Source organism: Siphateles boraxobius, unplaced genomic scaffold (assembly GCF_051911475.1).
Source record: "Siphateles boraxobius isolate OS27281-9 unplaced genomic scaffold, OSU_SipBor_1 9, whole genome shotgun sequence".
Classification (NCBI taxonomy): domain Eukaryota; kingdom Metazoa; phylum Chordata; class Actinopteri; order Cypriniformes; family Leuciscidae; genus Siphateles; species Siphateles boraxobius.
Genome location: NW_027509219.1, coordinates 1967709 through 1993019, shown reverse-complemented (window position 1 = coordinate 1993019; position 25311 = coordinate 1967709). Strand labels below are relative to the sequence as shown.

Sequence of the window (25311 nt, the reverse complement as noted above, 5' to 3'; positions counted from 1 at the left end):
GTTTGATTTTTCAATAAATGGGCAGCTCATAACTCTGTTGAGTAAAGATGAGCTTTTTAAAGGAGGTTTTTCTAATCCTGTTGCTAGTTAAATATTTACTGGACAGCTGAACATTATGAGAGTGAAAATAAAAAGAGTTTATTAGATGAAATGTATCTAAAAAAACAGGAAAACTCTGTATCTCAGCCTCCTCGTCGGGGACTACTGGTTTTTGGAATAAACCGGTTTCTATTTTATGTGTTTAATACCCAAACGTCTTAACTAGAGAAATGTTATGGGTATTAAGTATCATGGTATGACAGTGCCTTGGATTATAGTGACGCTTGCGAGCTTTCTCTCTCCCGAGTCGGCGTCATCATTTTTAACCCCGACGTTACCCACCAACCATCTTTAATAATAAATAAATTTTATAAGGCAGTACTGGTGGGTAAAGTTTTAAGGACATAGATGAATGTGAGGATGTCAGCATTGACTCTATTCGAGAATATATTCGAGAATATATATATATATACGTTTTTCTGATATAAAAATAAAGAAAAAGAAAGATAAAAATGTCTGTTCTTCTGGACGCTCCGCTTTCAAGAAAACTAAACCTTTCAGCGGCGTTCCAGAGGTTTCTTCTTCACCAATCTATGTTCCTTAAACTGGCATAGAGTGCAAAGAAGAAGACCTGATGCTGAGGCTGTCAGGCTTCTAAGGGTGGTCCCCTCCGGGGTAGGGACGGTTTTGAGAAATCGTTTCTCCTCGGCACCCTCTGGGGTGCGACTCTCTGAGGAGGGTCGCAGCGCTGCCAGTTCGGTTGTTCCCTGCCGGTTTGCCGTTCAGGGCACCGAGGTGTCAGCGTCCCCATACGATCCTCCGAGGAGGGTCGTAGAGCAGTCAGTTCGGTCTCCCTGCCGGTTCGCCGTTTCAGGGTGCCGAGGTGCCTGCTTTTTCCTACGATCCTCCGAGGAGGGTCGTAGGAACTAAGCTGTTAGAGGTAGGCAAGATCTAAATAAAAAGAGGACTGTCGTCATCTCTAATAAAGCTTAGACAAGAAGTCCTGTCGAAAAAATAAAAGGAGGGACGGTTTTGAGAAATCGTTTCTCCTCGGCTCCCACTGGGGTGCGACTCTCTGAGGAGGGTCGCAGCGCTGTCAGTTCGGGTGTTCCCTGCCGGTTCGCCGCTTCAGGGCACCGAGGTGTCAGCGTCCCCGTGCAATCCTCCGAGGAGGGTTGTAGAACGGTCGGTTCGGTTGTTCCCTGCCGATTCGCCGCTTCAGGGCGCCGAAATGATTGTTCAATCAAATCCAGAGGCCAGTCTCGAGAGACTGGTTCCCTTATCGGAATTTCTGGCAGCGTGGAAACTTCTGCCAAATATTTCTCTATGGGTCCTGCACATAATAGAAAAGGGTTACAGAATTCAGTTCGGTTCTCGTCCGCCCAGATTTCAAGGAGTCCTCCCCACGGTGGTGGACTCACAGCAGGCTCTGGTAATGGAGCAAGAAGTACTGACACTTCTTCGAAAGGGAGCTATAGAAAGGGTTTCTCCTCCCAGCAGAGAGTCAGGGTTTTACAGCCGTTACTTCATTGTTCCAAAGAAGGATGGAGGGCTGCGTCCTATTCTAGATCTGCGCCAGTTAAACAGCAGGGTTCAGAAACTCAAGTTCAGAATGCTTACACTCAAATAGATTGTATCACAGATTCAGTCCGAGGACTGGTTTGTCACAATAGACTTGAAGGACGCGTACTTCCATGTATCTATCCATCCTCATCACAGGAGCTTCCTGAGGTTCGCTTTCGGGGGCGAAGCATACCAATTTCGGGTTCTTCCATTTGGCCTAGGTTTATCTCCCCGCACTTTTACAAAATGCGTGGATGCAGCTCTGGCTCCGTTGAGACTCCAGGGCATCCGCGTATTAAATTACATCGACGATTGGTTGATTTTAGCTCAGTCAGAGCAGATGGCAGTTCAGCATCGAGATGTTGTTCTGTCCAACATAAAGAGTTTGGGGTTGCGGCTAAACACCAAAAAGAGTGTGCTCCTCCCTGCTCAGAGGACCACTTTTCTAGGTGTAATTTGGGATTCGACCACAATGCAGGCACGCCTGTCTCCTGCTCGTATTTCTGCGATTCTCACAGCCGCAAAGAATGTGAAACTAGGCCAGTCACTCACTGTGAAACAGTTTCAGAGACTGTTGGGTCTCATGGCAGCTGCGTCCAACGTTATTACTTTTGGCCTTCTGTACATGAGACCCCTGCAGTGGTGGCTCAGGACCAAGGGGTTTTCTCCGAGGGGAAATCCGTTCCGCAAGATCAAGGTCACGCGGCTATGCCTTCGTGCCTTGGCCTTGTGGAAGAAACCTTGGTTCCTCGCCCAGGGCCCAGTGTTGGGGGCTCCTTGTCGACACGTCACGCTTTCGACGGATGCTTCCCTCACGGGATGGGGGGCGGTCATGAGTGGCCGCTCGGCGCAAGGTCTGTGGCAGGACCATCAATGTTCCTGGCACATAAATCGTTTGGAGTTGATGGTGGTATTTCGAGCACTCAAATATTTCCTGCCAGACCTGAGAGGCCATCACGTGTTGGTCCGCACAGACAACACTTCGGTGGTCTCCTATATCAACCATCAGGGGGGTCTGAGGTCACGTCACCTTTGCAAATTGGCCCATCAGATCCTCCTATGGGCCCAGGGGAAGTTCTTGTCGCTCAAGGCGGTATATATTCCGGGGCATCAGAATGTGGGAGCAGATATTCTGTCGAGACAGGGGCTGAGGCCCGGGGAGTGGAGACTTCACCCAGAAGTGGTGGAGTTCCTGTGGGAAAAGTTCGGTAGTGCTCAGGTAGACCTTTTCGCATCATCAGATTCAACCCATTGTCCCATGTGGTTCTCTCTAACGCACCCAGCTCCTCTCGGTCTGGATGCTATGGTGCAGGTGTGGCCGAGGCTGCACCTGTACGCCTTTCCCCCAATATATTTGCTTGCGGGGGTTCTGGAGAGGGTTCGCCGAGAAGGGGCTCGTCTGCTACTAGTAGCCCCTTATTGGCCGACCCGAGTTTGGTTCTCGGACTTGGTGTCTCTTCTGGACGGCTCCCCCTTGGAGATACCAATCAGGGTGGACCTCCTGTCCCAGGCCGGGGGCACGATATTTCACCCTCGGCCGGAGTTTGGGGAACTGTGGGCCTGGCCTCTGAGGGGGCCAGGCTCAGGGAGACCGGTCTTTCGACCGATGTTTTAGAAACCATTCTTCAATCCAGAGCTCCTTCCACGAGAAGGCTGTATGCGCTAAAATGGAAACTTTTCACCACGTGGTGTGTTGAACGTCAGTTAGATCCTGTTAACTGCCCTGTTGGTTCAATTCTTGATTTTCTGCAAGACCGTTTCTCGGCCAGGTTATCTCCTTCCACCCTAAAGGTTTACGTGGCGGCTATATCTGCCTACCACACCCCTCTGGGGGGTACTTCTATTGGGAGAAACCCTTTAATTACTCGCTTTCTCCGTGGTACATTGAGGTTGAGACCTGCACTGCACTCTAGAGCACCGGCTTGGGACTTGGCCATTGTACTCGAGGGTCTGGCTTTAGCTCCCTTCGAGCCCATCGAGGAGGTTTCTGAAAAGTTCCTCACTCTAAAGACTTTATTTCTCCTTGCTATCTCATCTATCAAGAGAATTGGTGATTTACATGCTTTGTCGGTTGCTCCTTCATGTCTGGAATTTGCACCTGGTATGGTGAAGGCATTTCTCTACCCCAGGCCGGGTTATATTCCTAAGGTCCCACTGAATGTTGGGGGCCCAATAGTGCTGCAGGCCTTTTATCCTCCACCCTTTAATACCCCTGACCAGGAACAGCTTAACCTGTTATGTCCAGTCCGGGCTTTAGATGCCTACGTTCACAGAGCTGCCCTGTGGCGTAAATCTGAGCAACTGTTTGTTTTCTTTTGGGTCACTCAAGAGAGTATGCCCTGCATCTAAGCAGGTTATGAGTGAATGGATAGTCGAGGCTATTTCATTGGCTTATGAAGCGGCCGGACAGCCTTCACCTATGGCTGTGCGGGCCCATTCTACTCGGAGTATGGCGGCCTCAATGGCCTTAATTTCGGGAGTTTCCCTTCTTGACGTGTGTAATGCGGCAGGATGGTCCTCTCCGCATACATTTGTCAGGTTTTATGACCTTGACCTCTCCACTCCTGGGGCGAGGTTGCTTGCTTCTTAGTGTGCGCAGGACCTCACACAGAACGGGCATTTGTCACTATGGCGTAGTGGGTATAGGGTTCCCACCGCGTCTCAAACGCAGCTCGAGTTCCCTTGAAAGGGAACGTCTCAGGTTACGTATGTAACCCTGGTTCCCTGATAGGGAACGAGACGCTGCGTTTGCCTGCCATACTTCCTGCATGCCCTGATCAACTTGCTTCAGGTTTTTCAGAAGCTTTCGCGGTCTGATTTCAGGGTTGCTTTATAGTTTCCTGGTCTATGACGTCACCTATGTCGTAGCGGGCTTCCATTGGACTGATTTTACACGTGCTTCACGACGTAATCACGCAGAGCGTTCCCACCGCGTCTCAAACGCAGCGTCTCGTTCCCTATCAGGGAACCAGGGTTACATACGTAACCTGAGACGTTTTCCTCCTATTTGACAGGGAGGCAACAATTTGTTACCAGAAGCACAAATCAAGGTTAACTCAAGGTTCTGTCTTGGGCCCTCTTCTTTTCACTATTTATGTGTTACCAATTGGACAAATAATCAAACGCTATGGTTTTATATTCCACTGCTGATGACATTCAGATTTATTTTAGCACACCTCCCACCTCAGTGTTTCCTCCGCCTACATTAACAACTTGCATCACTAAACTCAAGCTTTGGCTGGAGGCAAATTACTTTAAATTTAACTCAGGTAAAACTGAGGTAATACTGCTCGGCTCTGTTGAATCTACCAACAGTTGAAACTATCTGGTCAACTGATAAAATTGGATGTTGACTTGATAATGCCCTCTATGACAGTTCAAAATCTTGGAGTTCTCATTGATCCCACTCTTTCATTTATTAATCACATTGGTAAAGTGGTAAAGACAGCTTTTTTCCACCTACGTAATACAGTCTCTCTCGTATTCAATCCTCTCTCACTCAGCAGGATGCTGAAACTGTTGTTCATGGCTTTGTCACATCTCAACTAGATAACTGTAACTCACGTCATTATGACCTTTCAGCTAAAAATATCAAACGATTACAATATGTTCAAAACTCTGCAGCCCGCTTGATCGCTCACGGATTAAAGAATGAGCACATTACTCCAATACTCTGTCACCTTCATTGGCTTCCGGTTTTCTTGCGTATAAACTAATTCTCACTTACAAAACTCTTCATAACCTTGGTCCAGCGTCTTGGTCCTACATATTTATCTGATTTACTTCAGCCTTATGCTCCTGTTCGCTTCTTACGCTCTTCTAGTGTGGGATTGTTAGTCACCCTTAAGTTTAGTCTGGTGACTATGGGAGCCAGGTCTTTCAGTGTAGTGGCTCCCAGGTTGTGAAATGCTCTTCCTAAAGACATCTGTCAAGCATCCTCTCTTCTCTCCTTCAAAAATCTCTTAAAAACAAGTTTTTTTCTCTGAATATTACTCTTCAGCTCTCTGTCTGTAAATGGTACCATGTTATGGACATGCTATTTGTTTGAATCCCAAACACAGCATGACATTCAATTGTTGCACAGAAGGTATAGGTAATATAACCTGTAATGTCCCCCTGTAGTCAATCATTTTATCCCTTAAAACTCCTCTTTCGTCACCAAAATGACATTTTCAACTTTTCCTTGAAAGAAATTCTTAATGCTTAAAATAGCTTGAATGTAACAACCTTGCTTAATATACAGTAGTATACGTGGAAACATGAATATGCTAATTAGCACAACCTCCACTCACTCACACCAGATCAGATATTCACTTGGCCTGTAGGTTACTGTGGTAAGCGCTGCACAATGTTATTGCTCTTTACAATGTCGGACACATAATGGTAATTAATATGATTAGCCTTTTGCTTGACTATGTTATCAAACAGCTAATAATGTGTTATTAACGCTTTAAACAACTCAGAAATTCAGTGGAGAAAGGCATATAGTTCATCATAACTTCGTAAAATACATCATACACCCGCAATATTTATAAATCTACCTGATTTTCCATATCAAGAAAAAAATATACACAATGACCTGGCATCTCTCGAGACTCCCCTGCTAGTTCGCTGTCAATGATATGCTAAAGCCCGCCGACATGTTGATCTGATTGGTTACAGGGTAGTTTGTGACGTCAGAAACACCAGCGATATCAAACCGTGTTTTTGACACTGTCTTTGGTTCACTGCAGTTTTAAGGAGAAAATATTCAGCAATGGTATTTTGACTTATGAATTTGCACATGGTTTGTCTTAAAGCATATTAAAACCACCACATAGACATATAAACAACATTAAAAAATTGTTAACCACAGAGGGATTTTAAGAGATATTTTTAATGGTGAAGCTGTAGTGGTCAGGGAATATTCTAACTGGTCAGAATATAATAATATTGTAAATGTGTTTTTAAAAGAAAATCAAGGTGTATGTTATACAGACTATGTTGTTGAATACATTACTGTGTTAAAATTAATTACCAATGCAAAGACCTGGAAGCGAGCGAGCGAGTCCAAGTGAGAAAAAGTAACACAAAAGTAACATAACATTACTTTCAATAAAAAAGTTATGTACTTTGTTGTACCCTTTAAAAATAACTCTCCCCAACACTGGCTGTCACACTCTCTAAAAGGGGAAAATGCACCATAAAATGACTCCACAACATTTTTGTGTGAACTATTGAAATGCAGTAGTAAACTCACTGATTCAAAAGCCATAGAGATCCAGTGCACTCTCCCGCCCTGCATGCCCACTGCACCATGGGATAGCTGGCCAGGCAAGAGGTTAGGCTCGGGTAGAGAGTGGCACTCCGGGTGAAGTAAGGGCAGAATGGATGTGAGGCTGTTTCCTGAAAGAAAATTGGACGTGGTAAAACTGTGACCGACTGAAAGGGTATATGAGAAGAACTCGTGGATGATTCTCCCTCACCTGATGGCAAACACTGAGCTCCACCAGGCTTCACCAGCTTGGCATTGGCACTGATGGCTTTGCACAGCTTGCACAAGTGTCCGATCTCATTAAAAACATCAAAGTCTGGATCATAGATCACACTACCCTTTGAGGGGGAGGAACGTCAATAATCACTCAATTAATAATTCATAAATCAGCTTCAAAGGAAAAAAAAAATCAATATACAATGCACAGACTGAGACGACATTAAAAATCAGGGGGTTTTCCATTCAAACCTGAAAATAATCTAAAACAATAAAAAAATAACCCTGTAAATCCTGACATATGAAATAAAAGTCCTATTTTTTTAATATAAACATTTAATGAATTTTTAGACCAAATATCATTTGATACATCAGTCTTTTATGGCTTATATAGTATGATATAGTGAGAATATGAAGCTCAAACTAAGTCAAATATTCAATTTGGTGCAGTTGCTGATATTTATATGGCCAAAAAGGAAGATGAAATTCTGATAGCTTGTAATGTAAATCAATAATAGAATAGGACTTATACTAAATGTATCACTCTGTAGCTCCCAATAATATGTCTTAGTAAGATGATATTTAAATGCTTAGTTTTATGATCAAAGCTCTGTAGTTTTAAAACATAATGCAATTTAATATAATGATGTCTGAGAGTGAGAGATTAACTAATAAATGGTCCTCAAAAGTCTGATGTATCATATTTGATATTCATATTTTAACATGATTTTTCCACAAAAAAAGATGGATGGATAAACAACTAAACCTAAGTTGCTTCAGTAAGTGTTCATATTGAAATATTACTAACAATATAAAAGTTATTCTTACATTTCCATTAGAAAAATCAGTAAAGATTTCACAGAAAAAAGAATCGTGAACCACGAGCTAAAGTGGGAAGTTTTTACAATTATACTAAAAGGCCTTTTACTTTCTAAAATAGTCTAAACTATCAATCAGACGACAGAAGGTAGTAGATTGTGTACAACATGTTATTCAGCAAAGCTATGATCAGGTTCATAATTCAGACATCTTAGAAATCTGTGCATCAAATACAATATAGAGTAGGCTTTATAGGGTTAAGGTTCTAGATCACTTTCTAGAGTAAATTTGTGACATTGATCATGATATACAATAAGAAGCAGTTTTTGGTGCCTTTCATTCATTGGTATTCAAAGTAATGGGAGTTGAGAGAAATGTTTCAAAGCATGCACAGATTCATACTTTTTATATGATTTGGGACAAACTAATCAAACTATTTAGCAAGTGTATGTAAATTGGAACGCAGTTACTATGATTCTCCCCTAAGTTACTAGCCATTTTTGATGCATCTTTTTCTTTCTTTTATATTATCTTAATAAAACAATAATAATAAGTACACGTACTGCATTAGATTAAACTGGGAAGGGTCATAGCACTTGCATATTGTTGTCCTATTGTTAGTTTAACTGCTTCTATTGTTCTCATTTGTAAGTCGCTTGGGATTAAAGCGTCTGCTAAATGAATAAATGTGAATGTATTCTGTCTTACCAGGTCTCCAATAACATGGTTGTCTGAGCGCTGAGTGCGGTTGACCCCCAGTATGCCGAACACCACAAACACCATGGCTCCGGTGTCCACTAGAGGGCGCACTGCTGGTTTCCCACATTCTCCTGCACTGCAGGGGTTAAAGCCTGACGTCCTGGAGATCTTCATCTGGCTAGGAGCTGATCACATATAGATCACATATAGAAGAATATCTGATACTTGAATACTTGAAGATGCATCTGATACTTGCAAAGAAAGAACAACTTTCAGATTGTCATAAAAGAAATGTATCCGGCATCTCCTGCTTTGGGCATATCATAGGAATATTGATTCAGTCATAGCCACATACTTTTCTTTTTTTGAGAACCCAATATTTTTTCAAGAAAGACAGTACATTTTAAATTATTTATCAACTACCCATTGCTCACATAAAACAGATCTCAGTTGTAGATATTTTTAAGTAACTGTACTTACAAGGTCACTCATGTGTAGACCCTTGTAAAAAAGAAGTACACTTTAGCATACTTTTAAAAATAGTTTTTTAATGCAGAAATAATATACTTTAAAAGAATATATACATTGCAAACTGAATGTAATGCTTTCGGACACTTGATTGCAAGTTAATTACAATGAAATTCAAATGTATTTTAGTTAAACATTATATTAAATGTAATTAGTTGAACTTTAGTGCTTTTTTGACCCCCTCAAGTTGGCCATAAAGGGATAGTTCACCCAAAAATGAAAATGCTGTCATTAATTACCCACCCTAATGTTGTTCCAAACCTGTTAGACCTTCGTTCATCTTCGGAACACAAATGAAGATCTTTTTGATGAAATCTGAGAGCTTTCAGTGCCTCCATTGACAGCAACATCATTGCAACTCTTAAGGCCCAGAAAGGTAGTAAAGACATCGTTAAAATAGTCCATGTGACTCCAGAGGTTCAACCTTAAAATTATGAAGTGACAAGAATACTTTTTGTTCGCAAATCCCTCCAAAACAACTACATTATTCAACATTCTCTTCTCTTCCAAGTCATTCTCCTACGCTGTTGAGGTGCACTGAGTATTTGACCACTTAGCTGTGCCCAGAAAGCTGCCTGTCAGTGAGTGTGCAAATCACTGGCGGCTGGTGATAATTATTTTTTGGGGGGTGGGGAGAAAATAAATACAAATAAATTTCAGATAGCTGTTTAAGGTCTCTTACCCCCGTTATTGTCCACAAAACTTCAGTGCCGACACGTTTCTCATAACACGCGCGGGTGAAGCTCGTCCTCTGTCACTTGCTGCTGCCGGATTTGTAAATCATATTGGTCTGGTCCGAGATCCTTTAACCTTTTTTTTTCTTCTTCCAGCGAACGCCTTGTGAAAGGTTTTTTTTGTAAATCAATGACAGAATTTGGTTTAACTGCTGCCATTATCTCTACGAAAGTGATCAGCCTAACAAGGTTTTTGCGGAGTCGCCTGCGAACTCGCAGCAGTGGCTAAGTGGTTCATGTAGGTTGTCAACAAACCGAAAGGTTGGTGGTTCGATCCCACCTGACCAAGTGTCGATGTGTCCATGAGCAAGGCACCTAACCCCACCTGCTCCCGACAAGCTGGATGGCGCCTTGCATGGCTGACACCGCCGTCGGTATGTGAATGAGTGCGTGAATGTGAGGCAATATGTAAAGCGCGTTGGTGGCCATTGGGTTTGTGAAAGCGCTATATAAATGCAGTCCATTTACCATAAAATAACATGTATCAAATTCTGATTCACCAAGGACGGAGCGACCTGCGCCCAGAGGAGAATCTTTAAGAAACCAATTAGAGACCAACTTCAGGTCACATGCTGCTGAAAATTTAAGGACTCAGACATCCATTTGTCCCGCGTCCCTCGCCCATGAAACCGCATGAAAAATATTGAAAAACATAGAAAATAGTTAACCGATTAAAGCCAGTTTTTATTAAATGCTGAGGCTCTTACTACCAGCGTGCACATCGTATGAGTAAACTATTTTTTTATTTTATTTTTATTTCATTTTTATATACTTTTTGTATACATGTATATTTCTGGAATGTTGATGGGAGCGGCGCCACAGAGCCCTCTATTGACCAGCCGCCACTGGTGCAAATACTGAATACAAGTTCTCTTTTGCGGAAAATTGCACTTTTAATAACTCTTTGTAACATCAAGCAGGTCCCACTCTTTATTACTCATTCGTCCCCCAGACAGCAACATAGTGTCGGCCCAGATCAGGGCCACATCTGGTACAAGTGGATTCAACACGTACCAGATGTGGGCCGGATCTGGGCCGACACTATGTTGCTGTCTGGGTTATCGCTCTAATGTGTCTAATTCTGCCCACTAAAAGCTGCAGGTAAGACTTTTAATTTCACTTTCAAAGTGCACTTTAAAAAAAAAAGTATATATAAGTGTGTTAAGAAAAAGAGTCCTGAAAGTGCACATTCAATAGTTAAGTGTACTTCTTTTTCACAAGGGAATGATCTACCACAACCTTACATTATGCACAACTTCAAATACATATAAAACCATGCATGTACCAGCAGGAAGTGGGGTGTAAAAGCTGCCCTGAGTGGGTCCGTCGGGTCCAGAGCTGAACACACACCCCGGAGGCCCCTCACACACACGACTGGGGTACGGGCTGTTGGTGTGTTGGGCAAAATACAGCTTCCTTTCAAAAATACACAAACATGAGATAAATTACTGGATTATTATAATCCAAGATCATTTTCAGGCATTTTGATTTGTTCAAATGGGGCACTGAGGACTATACAGGGTTAAATGTTGCACAGTAATGAAAGCAATAAAAATGATTTCAATCAGTCACGGCTCATCTGTGAACATCACACTCGCCTGCTGTGTTGTTGCTCAACCGAAGCCACGTAGAACTCAAACTCTGATCTCCAGCGACGGCTGCCGTCACATGACCGCAGTGTGAGCATCCAGCGAGGGCGGGGGTGATAGGCGTGAGACACACACACGGTCATCCGCGTGCTGAAGTTGCTATGGGGACTGCTGTAGGCCTGTTACCGTGACAACACATCGATCAGTGTTTGTCAGCTCAGATGGAATGGGGCTATAAGGGCAATTGAAGCGTGCTGAGGTGATGCAAACACACGCCAGGACTGATGGAATTCCAGAGGCGTCGCAATACATTGTGTACATCGAAAGCTTAGTTTCTTTCACTGAGGCATTAGCAAACAGGCGGTAATGGTTTTTGTCTGTGTAGTGAAGTAATAAGCAATGTGAAAAACACATTTGCCAACCACAATTATGTTTTCAAGAAAATGGCTTATCACAGCTGTCTCTCGACAAAACTGTTTGTGCTCGAGTAAACCATTTTTTTTCTTTTTCTTTGCTTAATATAGTAAATATACTGGCAATCATGCAAGCCTCTGTGTGTAAATGTAAATGTAAAATAATTAGCTTTTTCCCACTTAATTCGTTTGAATATAAATTGAATGGACCTTGGCTCACAGGATGTTGAACTGGAATGACAAGGAATTTACTGAACAGCAATTCAGAGAAATTCAACAGTTGCACAACTGAGAAATTTCATTAGTTAAGGCCCGTTCACACCAAGGACAATAACAATAAAGATATAGATCTACAAATAAAAGAGCAGCAGTGTCCACACCAACTATAACAACACAAAGCAACGGTATCATTGGAATCACTTAGGTGTGGACACTAATATAATTATATATAATATATTAATATATAAACTAATAATTTTCATGATGGTTATCATTATTGTTATCGTTCTTGGACTGAACGGGCCTTTAAACACCAGTGTTATAGAACATATTATTAATTACACTATAACACATTATTAATTTCACTAATTATTTCCTTATATGTAAAATCGGATCAACCAATCAAACATATTTCAATACTGTTAAAATATTTGATAAACTCCCAAAACAGGTTTTGTTTTTGCTGCACAAAACGTTGCACCACCCCATTTGTTTCAGATTAAAATTTTAAATTTATTTTAAATATTGACATCAAAAATTTTATCTGTCTGTATATTACATAAATTAGTAAAATGTAAGTAAAAAGAAAGTTATAATTAAATATAATATAAAATAAATACATATAAATACATATTTAAATGGGTTTCAAACACTGGTTATTAATAACATTAAATGTTTCTGGTTAATGTTTTAACACAAGTCCTTATGTTGAGCGTCCAGTGTTCTTATTGTTAATTAAAAACTAAAACTAATAAAAAATGATTTTCATTAATTGAAGTAAACCTGAAATTAAATAATAGATGAAAAACTTCAAAGAAAAGCAGTAAAACTGAAATAAAAATAAATTAAAGCTAGATATAAATTTAAAACAAAAAATATATCTTTGACATCATGCCATCAACTTTGCGTTAAATGATAATGGTTTATTTGGGATATCAACACAAAATCCATTACTTTTTGCTGCCATAGATCTGACTCAAATTTGGTGAAAATCAGACCAACTGTATAGGAGGATTTCGCATCATTACGCTTTACGCTTTACGGATTACGCTTTGAAGGAAATTCGAAATGGCAGTTCTCGGTATGACTTCAGGAATCTATTTAGACCAGTTTCAATAACATAAGCAAAATAAATTAAAAGAAATTTTCCTGACTACTAGGGGGCACTGTGCCAAAACTGTGCAGGTAGCCTCAGGTTATGGTTGTCATAACACACACCAAGTTTGGCATAAATATGATAAAGCATTGCGGACATATAGCCTCAATACTTTTTGTTGGCATGGTCTGATCCAGTTTGATTTTTGTGAAAATCATAGCAAGGGTCTAGGAGGAGTTTGAAAAGGTTTTTCATAAACTTCAAAATGGCGGACAAAAAATCATGATGGAAAATTAAAAGGGTGCATTTGGTGCTTGGGCCCAAATAATAAGAACCCTAACAGATACATAACGTGCCTACACACCTTCTGTGCTTGGCCCCTAATAAAAATTACAAATGCACTTAAACTTAAACTACCAAAACTTTAACTAAAATTAAAATGAAAGCCAAAAATATAAAAATAAAAAAAGCTAATTCAAAACACGAGTAAATAGTATCTAAATTTGAGATACTATTTTAGTAGCTATCATTGCATTTATTCATATTTTGAATTAGCTTTTAAAGTAGAAATAAATTTGCTCTCTATGAATTCAAACATACCAGTGTTTTAGTAATATTTAGATTCTAAATAATCCTAGAATAACACTGGTATGTTTAATTTCCTAGTGAATTTAATTCTGCTTTCTTAAATCCAAAATACATTTGTGCATTATTTGCCTTAATTCAAATTTAAATCAGGAACAGAACGTCTCGGTTACGTATGTATCCCGTACGTCGAACGTGACCGACTGAAAGGGAACCGGATTTTAAAGGCATTCTCAATTATCTCCCGAACGGCACGCAGTCCTGGTGTTTATCTGTGTGTGTGTGTGTGTGTGTGTGTGTGTGTGTGTGTGTGTGTGTGTGTGTGTGTGTGTGTGTGTGTGTGTGTGTGTGTGTGTGTGTGTGTGTGTGTGTGTGTGTGTGTGTGTGTGTGTGTGGCCATACAGACCTGAAAGAATGGCACATCCCCGTGCCCGGCCGATGATGCTTGCCAGGGTGCAGGTACACTGGCACTGAGTGAATAGCGATATAGAGGAACAGCAGAGCTCTTCTCCAGTATAAACACATAGACAGTAAGGAGACCACCTGCAAAATTTTATAAGAGACTTCTTTCAGAAACATAAAAACCATCGTAACAACCCTAAACTTTGAAAGGGTAGTGCTTGAGGTCTAAAATAATATTTTTGTGAAACCTTATCAACTGACAGTTCAACTGACAACCCTTGACCCTTTGTGCTAGGTGGTATAAGCCATTATGGTTTGCATATACAGAAAACAGAATGTTGTCAATGTTTATGAGTGCACTAGCATTTATGACCTCAAAACTAATAGACATGGACACAAACCGTTAATTTGGATTTAATAGATTATTTTATTAACCAATAAAACTTGCAACAGCATGTCAGTGGATGTAGATCAACAATGGGGTGCATTTGTTTGCATTTTATTTTGTGATTTCACGGAAAAAGAGTTAAATGTGAGATAGCTGTGTGTGCCTCGTAAAATAAGTGATGTTTTATATGAATATGTTGCCCATGACATGGTCCTCCCAAAATTTTTTTACGACTGCTAAGGGGACGATTCAAAGTGAAATATCTTCAATTTAGAGACTGCAGTCACTGTTCAGGGAGGAAAGACTGCATAACAACAGACTTTTTTGATTTTCAAAAATCCATTGCAGTTAAGATAACATCCAAACTTTAGTTTCCACAGCACATTAAGTTAATTAATTGTGGGAATATAGACAAATGAAGATATTTGTAAGAATATGGGTAACCAAACAGTTGATGGGCCCCATTGACTTCCATAGTATAAGGGAAAAAATACTATAGAAGTCAATGGGGCATCAATTGTTTGGTTACCCATATTCTTACAAATATATTTGTGTTAATCAGTAGAAAGAAATTCACATTTGACTTGAGGGTGAGTAAATGATGACAGAACTTTCATTTTTGGGTGAACTATTCCTTTAAAGGGACTTTGTTATAGGTAAGTTGCAGTATGGTAGCTGATAGTTGATCAGTTGAGAACACCAGGGGCACTGGAAGCAATATTTAAAGTCCCCTTTTAGTCCAATTAATTTTATCCCTTAAAATTTGATCACAAAAATTTGATTTTTTTCCTTGGAAAAAACAAAACAAAACACTTCATGCCTTAAAATAGCCTGAATGTAACTCTACACCCTTGCCTCATTTAGTATACGTGGTTCTATGAATATGCAAATTAGCCCCGCCTCCACTCACTCACACCAGATAAGAGATCCACTCGTTGACGATCACATGATTACCTGATGGGTTACCAGGTAGTTTTTGACGTCAGAAACACCAGCGATTTCAAACCGTGTTTTTGAGACTGTCTTTGGTTCACTGGAGTTTTAAAGAGAAATACTCAGCCATGGTGGTGACTTACGAATTTGCACATGGTTTATCTTAAAGCATATTAAAAACACTTAGACATATAAACAACATTAAAAGCTTGATTTTCACCACATGGGGACTTTAACTAAATATAATAAATACTTGTAACTTCTTGTAAAAGAATAAGGCCTGCAATATTTAAACATCTACTCTGGCATGGCACAGAACGTAAAACCGTAGTGAAGAAGACAATAACATTGATGGAAGTGTTTTGACCTGGATGATGGATAGGGGATGCTGAACACAAACATTTTTTGCAAACCACTGTCCATCTTGGCCAACCTGGTTAGAGCCAGTAAAACCCCTCTAACTAAGCTGGTGGGGTGAGCAGATTAACCCATGTTCTGAACCCGGTTTACCAGCTGGTACAGTATGACCTGTTTTTTGCAGCAGGGAATGCATCAGATACTGATTAAGTTTTTATAAAACAGGTGTCAGTGTTTTTACACACATTCCTCCCAGAAGAGCAGAAAAACAAACCTGCGAGCGTCTGTGCGATGCTGTTGGATGCCGGTTTGGACTGGTTTGAGGGAATTGTGGGATGGTTCCCTGAGGTAGAGCTTGTGAAATCAGCAGCACTGTGAAGATTATGAGGTCGCTCCATAAAAACACCTGAGAGACACAGAGAGGTCAGACATGTCAGTCTATACAGCTTTATTCTTTGTTATGTCCCAAATATAGAGATAGTCAGTGGAATTTTTTAGGCATGTGCCATTGTAGTATTAGCATTAGTACTAGTTCTAGTATTATTAATATTATTACTAGTATTATTAGTATTGAATCTGGGTGTACAGTACCACACAACTATGTTAATCGTAGCATTAATCACAGCACCATGCTATTCTCATTTGATATCATAATTGTACATGAGCAACATTAGCAGTATGCAATGTACACTACATGTACACTTCTGTTCAAAAGGTTTGGGGTCGGTAAGGTTTTTTAATGTTTCAAAAAGAAGTTTCTTCTAAAATACAGTACTCCAAAAATACAGTACAGTAGTATAGTGAAATATTATTAGAATCAATCTATTCATCTTAATTTTTTTTGTGGAAACCATGATATTTTTTAATATTTTACTATGAAGATTTTTTGATGACTAGGAAGTTCAAAAGAACAACATTTATGTAAAAAAAAAAAATATATATATATATATATATATATATTTTTTTTTTACATATAATGTAAATTATATTTACATATAATGTAATGTAATGTAATTATATAATGTCAAATTATATAATACATATGTATTTTTTACATATATTTATATATAATATATATATATATATACAGTATATACAGTGCTCAGTATAAGTGAACACACCAATGCTAAAGTTGACTAAAAAGAGGAATAAAAAAATCATCTTTTGGAAATTGATCTTAATGCCTTAATTAAAAAAATGAGGAAAAATCCAACCTTTAAGGACACCAATTGTCTTTGTGAATGAATAATGTATCATAAATAAATAAATGTTCTTCCTTAAAATACAGGGTGCATAAGTCAGGACACCCCATGTTAATTTCCCATAGAGGCAGGCAGATTTTTATTTTTAAAGGCCAGTTGTTTCATGGATCCAGGATAATATGCATCCTGATAAAGTTCCCTTGGCCTTTGGAAAAAAAATCGCCCCACATCATCACATACCCTTCACCATACCTAGAAATTAAAAATTGAATTAAAAATATTTGTTTCTTAAAAAAATATAAATCTTACTGACCCCAGACCTTGATTGGACATTGTTATATTCAAAAGTTAGAAATAGACTATTTGGACAAAAGTATTGGGACACACCCCTTGATTAATGAATTCTAATGTTTCAATCAAGACTCATTGCCACATGTGTAAAATGTGTAAAATCAATCACCTAACCTTGTAGACTGCATTTACAAACATTAGTGAAAAAAAATTGGTCGTTCTGAAGAGCTCAGTGAATTCAAAGTGTTATTGTGATAGGATGCCTCCTTTGCAATGAGGCAGTTTGTGAAATGGTATTCCTGCTAGATAATACAAGGTAAACTGCAAATGGTATTATCGAAAAGTGGAAGCATTTAGGAACAGCAACAACTCTGATCACATAAAGTCACAAAGCGGGGTCACCGAGTGCTGAGGCACAAGATGCTTAAAGAGTTAGTTCACCCAAAATTCTCCCATAATTTACTCACCCTCAAGCCATCCTAGGTGTATATGACTTTTTCTTTCAGCCAAACACAATCAAGAGTTAAATTAAAAAATATCCTGGCTCTTCCAAGCTTTATAATGGGAGTGAATGGTACCCTAGATTTTGAAGCCCAAAAAGCGCATCCATCCATCCATCATAAAAGTAACCTATATGGCTCCAGGGGGTTAATAAAGACCTTCTGAAGCGAAGTGATGGGTTTTTGTAAGAAAAATATCCAGAATTACAACTTTATAAACTGTACTCACTAGCTTCTGGTAACGGCCATATGCAAGTTCACAACAGAGTCGAGCTATGGTAGAAGAGTGACCTCTGACCCGACGCATGACATAGGATGTATGAGTAAGTTTAGGTGAGAGTTGACACCTCTAGCAGTTCAACAAATAGAGCTGAGCAACAAACTCAAGCTTGTCCCACATTTTTTTTTAAAAATTCTCCTTGTAGACTTCTAATTCGTGACCAGTGTTTTGTTTTACTCTATCCTCTGTGCTTCCGTGTTCGTCAATACGTCATGCGTCGGGTCAGAGTTCCCTCTTGACTTGAGGGTGAGTAAATTATGGGATAATTTTCATTTTTGGGTGAACTAACCCTTTAAAAGTCACCAACACTTTGCTGATTCCATAGCTGAAGAGTTCCAAACTTGCACTGGCATTAATATCAGCAAAAAACTGTGCGGCTGGAGCTTCATGGAATGGGTTTCCTCGCCGAGCATCTGCATGCAAGCCTCACATCACCAATTACAATCACCAATGTAAAGCATGCAGCCACTGGACTCTGGAGAAGTGGAAATGTGTTCTGTGGAGTGATAAATCATGCTTTGATTCATGGACTTTACTAGATGCCAGGAGAATGTTACCTGCCTGACTGCATTGTGCCAACTGTAAAGTTTGGTGGAGGAGGGATAATGGTATGGGGCTGTTTATAAGAGGTTGGGCTAGACCCCTTATGCTTCCAACTTTCTGGGAACAGTTTGGCCCTTTTATATTCCAGCATGACTGTGCCCCGGTGCACAAAGCAAGGTCCATAAAGACATGGTTGGATGCGTTTGGTGTGGAGGAACTGGACTGACCTGCACAAAGTCCTGAACTCAACCCCATCAAACACCTTTGGGATGAACTGGAACGGAGAACTGCGAACCTGGCCTTCTCATCCAACATCAGTGCCTGACCTCACAAGTGCTCTACTGGATGAATGGGCAAAACTTCTTGTGGAAAGCCTTCCCAGAAGAGTAGAAGCTCTAATAGCTGCAAAGGGGCAGTTGTGGCCTAATGGACTTGTAACCTGAAGGTGGTGGATTCTATTCTCAATTCCGGCAAGACTGAGGTGCCCTTGAGCAAGGCTCCTAACCCTCAATTGCTCCCCGCATGCCAGAGTGAAAGAGTGAATGGTTGTCCACTGCTCCGCTTGTGTTTGTGTGTGTGTGTGTGTGTGTGTGTGTGTGTGTGTGTGTGTGTGTGTGTGTGTGTGTGTGTGTGTGTGTGTGTGTGTGTGTGTGTGTGTGTGTGTGTGTGTGTGTGTGTGTGTGTGTGTGTGTGTGCACGGTTTGTAATGTGTGTGTTTACTACTCAATGCTCTTAATATGTGTGCACTAACTTGGATGGGTTAAATGCAGGGGACAAATTTCAAGTATAGCTTACCAGCCTTCACTTCAAAGGTGAGACCAACTCCGTGACGTGTTTGCACCGAAGGAATAAGGAATAATTTGATGTCTTGGAACTCCTTTTGGGGGAACTAAATTAGCTCCTACTTCAGAGTACGGTCTAACCCAGCACTATAGGAACTACCAGTGACATAAGTGTATGTTGATCAGCCGAACGCACGCGAAACACCAGCACCCGCCATTAAAAAACGCCATGTAAACAAAAAGTTTATAGCCTATATATTTACTCCATGAACTAACTCTACAAACATGGAAAACAGTGATAGATGGACCTCTCAACCTTTACGCCAAGGAGAAAATCCAGCGCAACTTTGGACCAAGCTAAACATGATTATGTACTTCTGCTCAGCTAGTAACATTGGGCATCAACCACACAGCAAATGCTAATATATTTCATATAATGTCTACTTTCTTTGTATAACTGTTATAATGTATAACAGCAATAATGTATTAGACAGGACTGTTAAACAGAGCGTAAACTTATGAAGATGTAGAATGGGAGCGCTGTGTGTTCAGCCTGTGCCGTTCTAAGTGCCATCAAAATAAAAGTCACATCAACAAGCCCAGCTTACGTCACTTCAGAGTTCCTACTGGCTGTGCAAATGCAACCAGGAAAATGTCCGAGGTGAACAGTTAGTTCTTGGGGAACCACCCTGGTTGCTCGTTCCTAGAACTAAGCTCCTAGAACTACCCGATGTGAAAGGAGCTATTGTCTATGTATTTAGATTGCAGAAACTGGGATGGGCCTAGCCCTATGACCCTAAAAGACCATATGAGGACCAATCAATGAATGAATGAATTTACAATGAAGTATCATCAGAGTTCCTGTTGGTGTAATGGTCAGGGGTCCCAATACTTTTGTCCATATAGTGTATATTTTTGGGCCATTTGCCACTTTAATTTGTCAGGATATAGAGAGAAAGGATGGGAAATTATGTGGGGAACAAAAAATAACATTTCATTATTTTACATATGTGACCCTGGATCACAAAACCAGTGTTAAGTAGTACAGGTATATTTGTGGGAATAGCCAACAATACATTGCATGGGTCAAAATTCTCAATATTTCTTTTATGCCAAAAATCATTAGGATATTAAGTAAAGATAATGTTCCATGAATATATTTTGTACATTTCCTACCGTAGATTTATAAAACATTTATTTTTGTGAGTGAATGGAGCACAATCGCGAACATAAATGGAATAACTTTAAAGGTGATTTTTTTCAATGTTCAATTTTTTGCACCCTCAGATTCCAGATTTTCAAATAGTTGTATCTTTGCCAAATATTGTCCTATCCTAACCAACCATATATCAATGGAAAGCTTATATAATCAGATTTCATGTGATGTATAAATCTCAATTTAAAAAAAAATGACCCATATGACTGGTTTTGTCATCCAGGGTCACATATTTTAAAATCCATGTTCAAGATTTTGAATCTCAGATTTTCAATGTCGAAACTTACGTTTTCATATATTTATGACTGAATAAATAACAACTGCTAGTTTAAGCATTATAATGTTTTTGTTACATAGGATACTTGTAACATTCTGATTCTGGTCAAATGATTGCTTTCTGTGCTTGAATATTTTTGCTAAACACTATAATTGATCATTGTTATAAAAAACAATTTCTTCCAAGGCTGGTCTAGTTTCATGTCCCCTGTGTGATAAATAATGTACAGTCAGCCAATCATAACCACAAAAAATGAAGCCCTTGTGGGTGACACTAGAACGTGGTGCAAAGCAGATATTATTCCTTACCTAATGGCTTATTGATGAAAGCTATTTCCTGACACCCAAATATTGTCTCTACTCATGTTTCGGCTCATTGACCGCTGCCTTCATCTACTGTATCTTGCCATGAGCAGAAAATCTGTAGTCTAATTAAATAATGCAGCACAAATGAGTCAAGCAATCGTTTTCTATGACCCACGAGAGTGAAACACTGCACTGTTTAGAAGGCCCACCCGAGCACATATGGCAGGCGATCCCCTGAGCGCTCAGGTTACTGCGCAGGTCCAGCAGTCTCTGCAGGTTGGTGTCTCTGTGGAACAGCACAGGCGCGTGACTGGCCGGCTGCAGGAGACAACAGCAACACACCGAGCCCAGCAGAACCAGAACATACACACCTAAACAAACAGACAGGATTAGATGTGCTATGTGGATGGGGGAGGATGTTTATCACAACAAGCTAATGCTGGGTTTAAAATGCATCCTGCTATATTATGCATGACTGTATTAAGTCTATAATTATACTGCCGTTGATTCAACACTGCTCAGGCTGCTCACCTAATAAGAGGAAAGAGCGGTGGTGGACTGGGAGAAACCTGGCTCTAATTTAGTTTATTGACATGCATACAGCTGCATAAATATGCATATACACAATGGGCGTTTGTTGAAATTTCTTGTTACACTCTACCATGCTAATACAAGCTTAATTGCATTGTCGCAGACACATACGTAAGAGATGCAGTTTATAGCTCTTTTGTTTAATCTGTGAATAGACTGACCTTGAGAATAAGAAACAAATTACAGGGATTCTGAAGCAAAACAGCCAGGAAATTTGTCATCTTACTCATGCACAAATTGGGTGTACATTAGCAGAAAAAATCTGAATCTGACTTGCACGAGTTCACTACTGTACTCTCTTTTCGTTTTTGGATAATCATTTATCAAACATTTATACCTGTGTATGCATTCTTTGCAATTCGCCTTGCTTATACTCAAAGCAAAAAACAAGCAAATTAATACATAATCCATGAGTCAAAATAAAAAATATATAATGCAGTTAGTTGCCAATATAATTTTAGTTCTGATTTCAGTTTTCATAACAAAATTTTTAGAATTTAAAAAAAAATGTAGCATAATTTTCATAACAAAACTTATGGTAAGATATTTACAGCATACTAGTACTCACATTATTTTTTGCATAGTAGGTTATGCATAGCATGTCTAAATGATGTACAAAAAATACGCAGTATACAACCAGAGAACAGTTCATCAGTACTGCATCCCACAATGCACCTGACTTAATCATTTCATCAAACTGCCAAAAGGACGTTTACATAAAAAATATAAAAAATGCAAAAAAAAGAAAACATATTATTTCCAAGTTTATCTGTAAATGTTCTTGACTGTGTCAAAAATGTACTAGTATTTTAAGAAAGAGTAGGCAGTATACAGTGTTATGCAGTATGCAGCAAGCAGAATGTTAGTAGCCTACATTAAAACTGCACAGTATGTATTATATATTGCAAACTATTTTTAAAATAATAAGCAAATCAGTATATAAGCATTATTCTACACTATTCACAGTAGTCCAAGCACTAGTATGCAAACGTTGCAGTCACATGACCTCATTGCATTGCATGTTTAATTCAATAAACGGTGTCCAGTTATTATAGCCAATAAAGCATGTCTCCACATTTGGGAGTCTGGTCAAATAATGAGTCAAGAAACAGACGTAGCTGATATTATTGGTTCATCCATCACACTGCACATCCAATCATTTTATGCATACCGAAAATTTGCATACTATTCATACATACTATATATAGAGAGAGTATAGAGATTACTTGTTGCAGGAAACAGAATAGTATATTCCTAACAGTCTGGTTCACACTGCAGCTTATTTTGGCCAGGAACTGTCCATGTAACCACTCTTGTGAAAAATAAGTGCACTTAATTGCTAACGTATACTTCTTTTTCACAAGGGCAAAGTAACAAAAGTCTGTTTTTATTTGATGTGAGTAAATCTGAAGTACTGTAGCACTGCACACAAAGTGATGTACACTCAAGGATATCTCTTTTACATGCTATCAAATGTCTCAAATTAAAATCTTATATGATATTTTACATGAAACTCACAAATGTTAGCAAATCAAGGAACTAGTTTTTCAGCTGAAGCATTTATTGTACCTTAATTGTACAATTCTTTGGGTTCAGACAGACTGATAAAAGCCTGTGCACCACAACTTCAGAAGTAGCATATAAACCAGCCAATCAGAGTGGAAGGTTCCCGCAGTTTTGTGCGTGACATACATCAGACAGTACAGAACAGAACAATCTGTTAGAGCATTGTCTGCGCCTGAGAGCAAATGAGTAAAGATGCTTAACTAATGTGAGTATTGTGAAAGCACATCATGTCTTTTGAGGTAATCACAAATGTTCCTAATTATCACAAATGTTACTGACCTATGATATTTTTCCGTTTGTCGATGACAGGCTCTGCCACCCAGTGTCTCAGGAGCCTCTGAAGGTGTGCACTGACAACTCCCACGCTGCCCTCAGAGGACACGGACAAAGGAGCGTCGACAGTGAGCGACAGCAGGGCAGCATCCGATTCAGACTCATACACACCTGGACAGAAATCAAGACATTCTACAATTTCAGATAATGCACCAAGGTTTTCATCTTAAAGGGGTCATGTCATGAGAAATGTAATTTGCCTTGATCTTTTGACATATGAGAGGTCTTTGTACCATTAAAACATCCTGCAAGTTTCATAGCTTAAAACGTCCTACTCATTATAAACAAAGCATCAAGCTCCAAAAACGTCTCATTTTGATATTGCGGAAATGGTGCGATTTGCATATGACTGCCTCCAGAGCAAGACATTGACGAATAGTTACACGTTATCGCATCATAGGCCCCACCCACTGCCGTTTAGTCACTTATTGGTTGATGTGGCGAGGGGGGCGTGGTTTTGCGAAGTCTGTAGTGAGAGACGAGTCAGCGAGCTGTGCGGTGAGTAAGTGGGTCAAGTGCAGATGATGAACACCTGTGTCTGATTGCAGTGATTGGCGTGGAGACCGCATATAAGCTGCCGGGAATGAGAGAGGAGTGAGAGAGGCCTGGGACTCGCACGCGACTGCAACAGAGCACACTGGCAAACGGACTGAGTTGTTTCCACGAGAGAAGAGTGTTTGGACATTGCTGTAGAGTTTCACTACGGTGAAGGCGCACGAGCGCACCTTTTTTGTTTACTTTATTTTTGTTGCTAAATAAAGTGCGAGTCCCAATTCCGCCGACCCTGTCTTCTTCTTCCTACACCCACGCTGAGGTTCACTACACTGGTGCCGAAACCCGGGAAGAAGAAGACTGCCGCCGCCATGCAGACCCCGCCAGGAACGCCATTTGCGGACCTCATTCAAACGCTCGCGGGTCTTCACAGGGAACAACACCACGCCCTGCTGGCCGTAAAGGAGGAGCAAGACCAGCGGTTCCAAATGCTTCTCCAAGGCCAGCAAGAAGACCGCGAGCTGTTCCGGAGCTGGCTCGACCGGGAGATTCGGGCCGTCCCCGATTCAGCTACGGCCTCGGCCCCGCCCCTGCCTCTCAATAAGATGGGACCCCAGGATGATCCGGAGGCATTCCTGGACCTTTTTGAGAGGTCGGCCGAGGCCCGGGGATGGCCCCGAGCGGACTGGCCCATGCGACTCATCCCACTGCTATCGGGAGAGTCGCAGATAGCCGCCCACCAACTGCCAGTCCAGAATCTCCTGGTCTATGAAGACCTGAGGCGCGCCATTCTTCAGCGGGTTGGACGGACCCCTGAACAACATCGCCAGCGGTTCAGGTCCCTGACCCTGGAAGAGTCCGGCCGACCCTTCGTTATGGCGCAACAGCTCCGGGACTCTTGCCGCAGATGGCTGATGGTCGACGGAGGCGACGTCGAGGACGTGATCAACAAGGTGGTACTGGAACAATTCATCTCCAAACTGCCCAAGAAGACCGCCCAGTGGGTCCAGTGCCACCGCCCGACGTCGCTGGACCAGGCCATCCACCTGGCGGAGGATCACATGGTGGCGTGCCCAGGGGTCGGCGAGCCCCTTCCATC

General features: G+C 40.5%; 1 protein-coding gene across 1 annotated transcript in view; it reads right to left on the bottom strand.

The window, feature by feature from the left end:
• disp3 (dispatched RND transporter family member 3) overlaps window positions 1–25311 on the bottom strand; it is a 78742-nt gene that overhangs the window by 26300 nt on the left and 27131 nt on the right. Inside the window, exons 8-16 of the mRNA XM_077223673.1 lie at window positions 23667–23831; window positions 21440–21601; window positions 16109–16240; window positions 14161–14297; window positions 11451–11620; window positions 11138–11268; window positions 8600–8775; window positions 7068–7194; window positions 6842–6987 (exon numbers count right to left, since the gene is read on the bottom strand). Coding sequence (XP_077079788.1) covers window positions 6842–6987; window positions 7068–7194; window positions 8600–8775; window positions 11138–11268; window positions 11451–11620; window positions 14161–14297; window positions 16109–16240; window positions 21440–21601; window positions 23667–23831 — 1346 coding nt within the window. The remainder of the gene's footprint in view (window positions 1–6841; window positions 6988–7067; window positions 7195–8599; window positions 8776–11137; window positions 11269–11450; window positions 11621–14160; window positions 14298–16108; window positions 16241–21439; window positions 21602–23666; window positions 23832–25311) is intronic.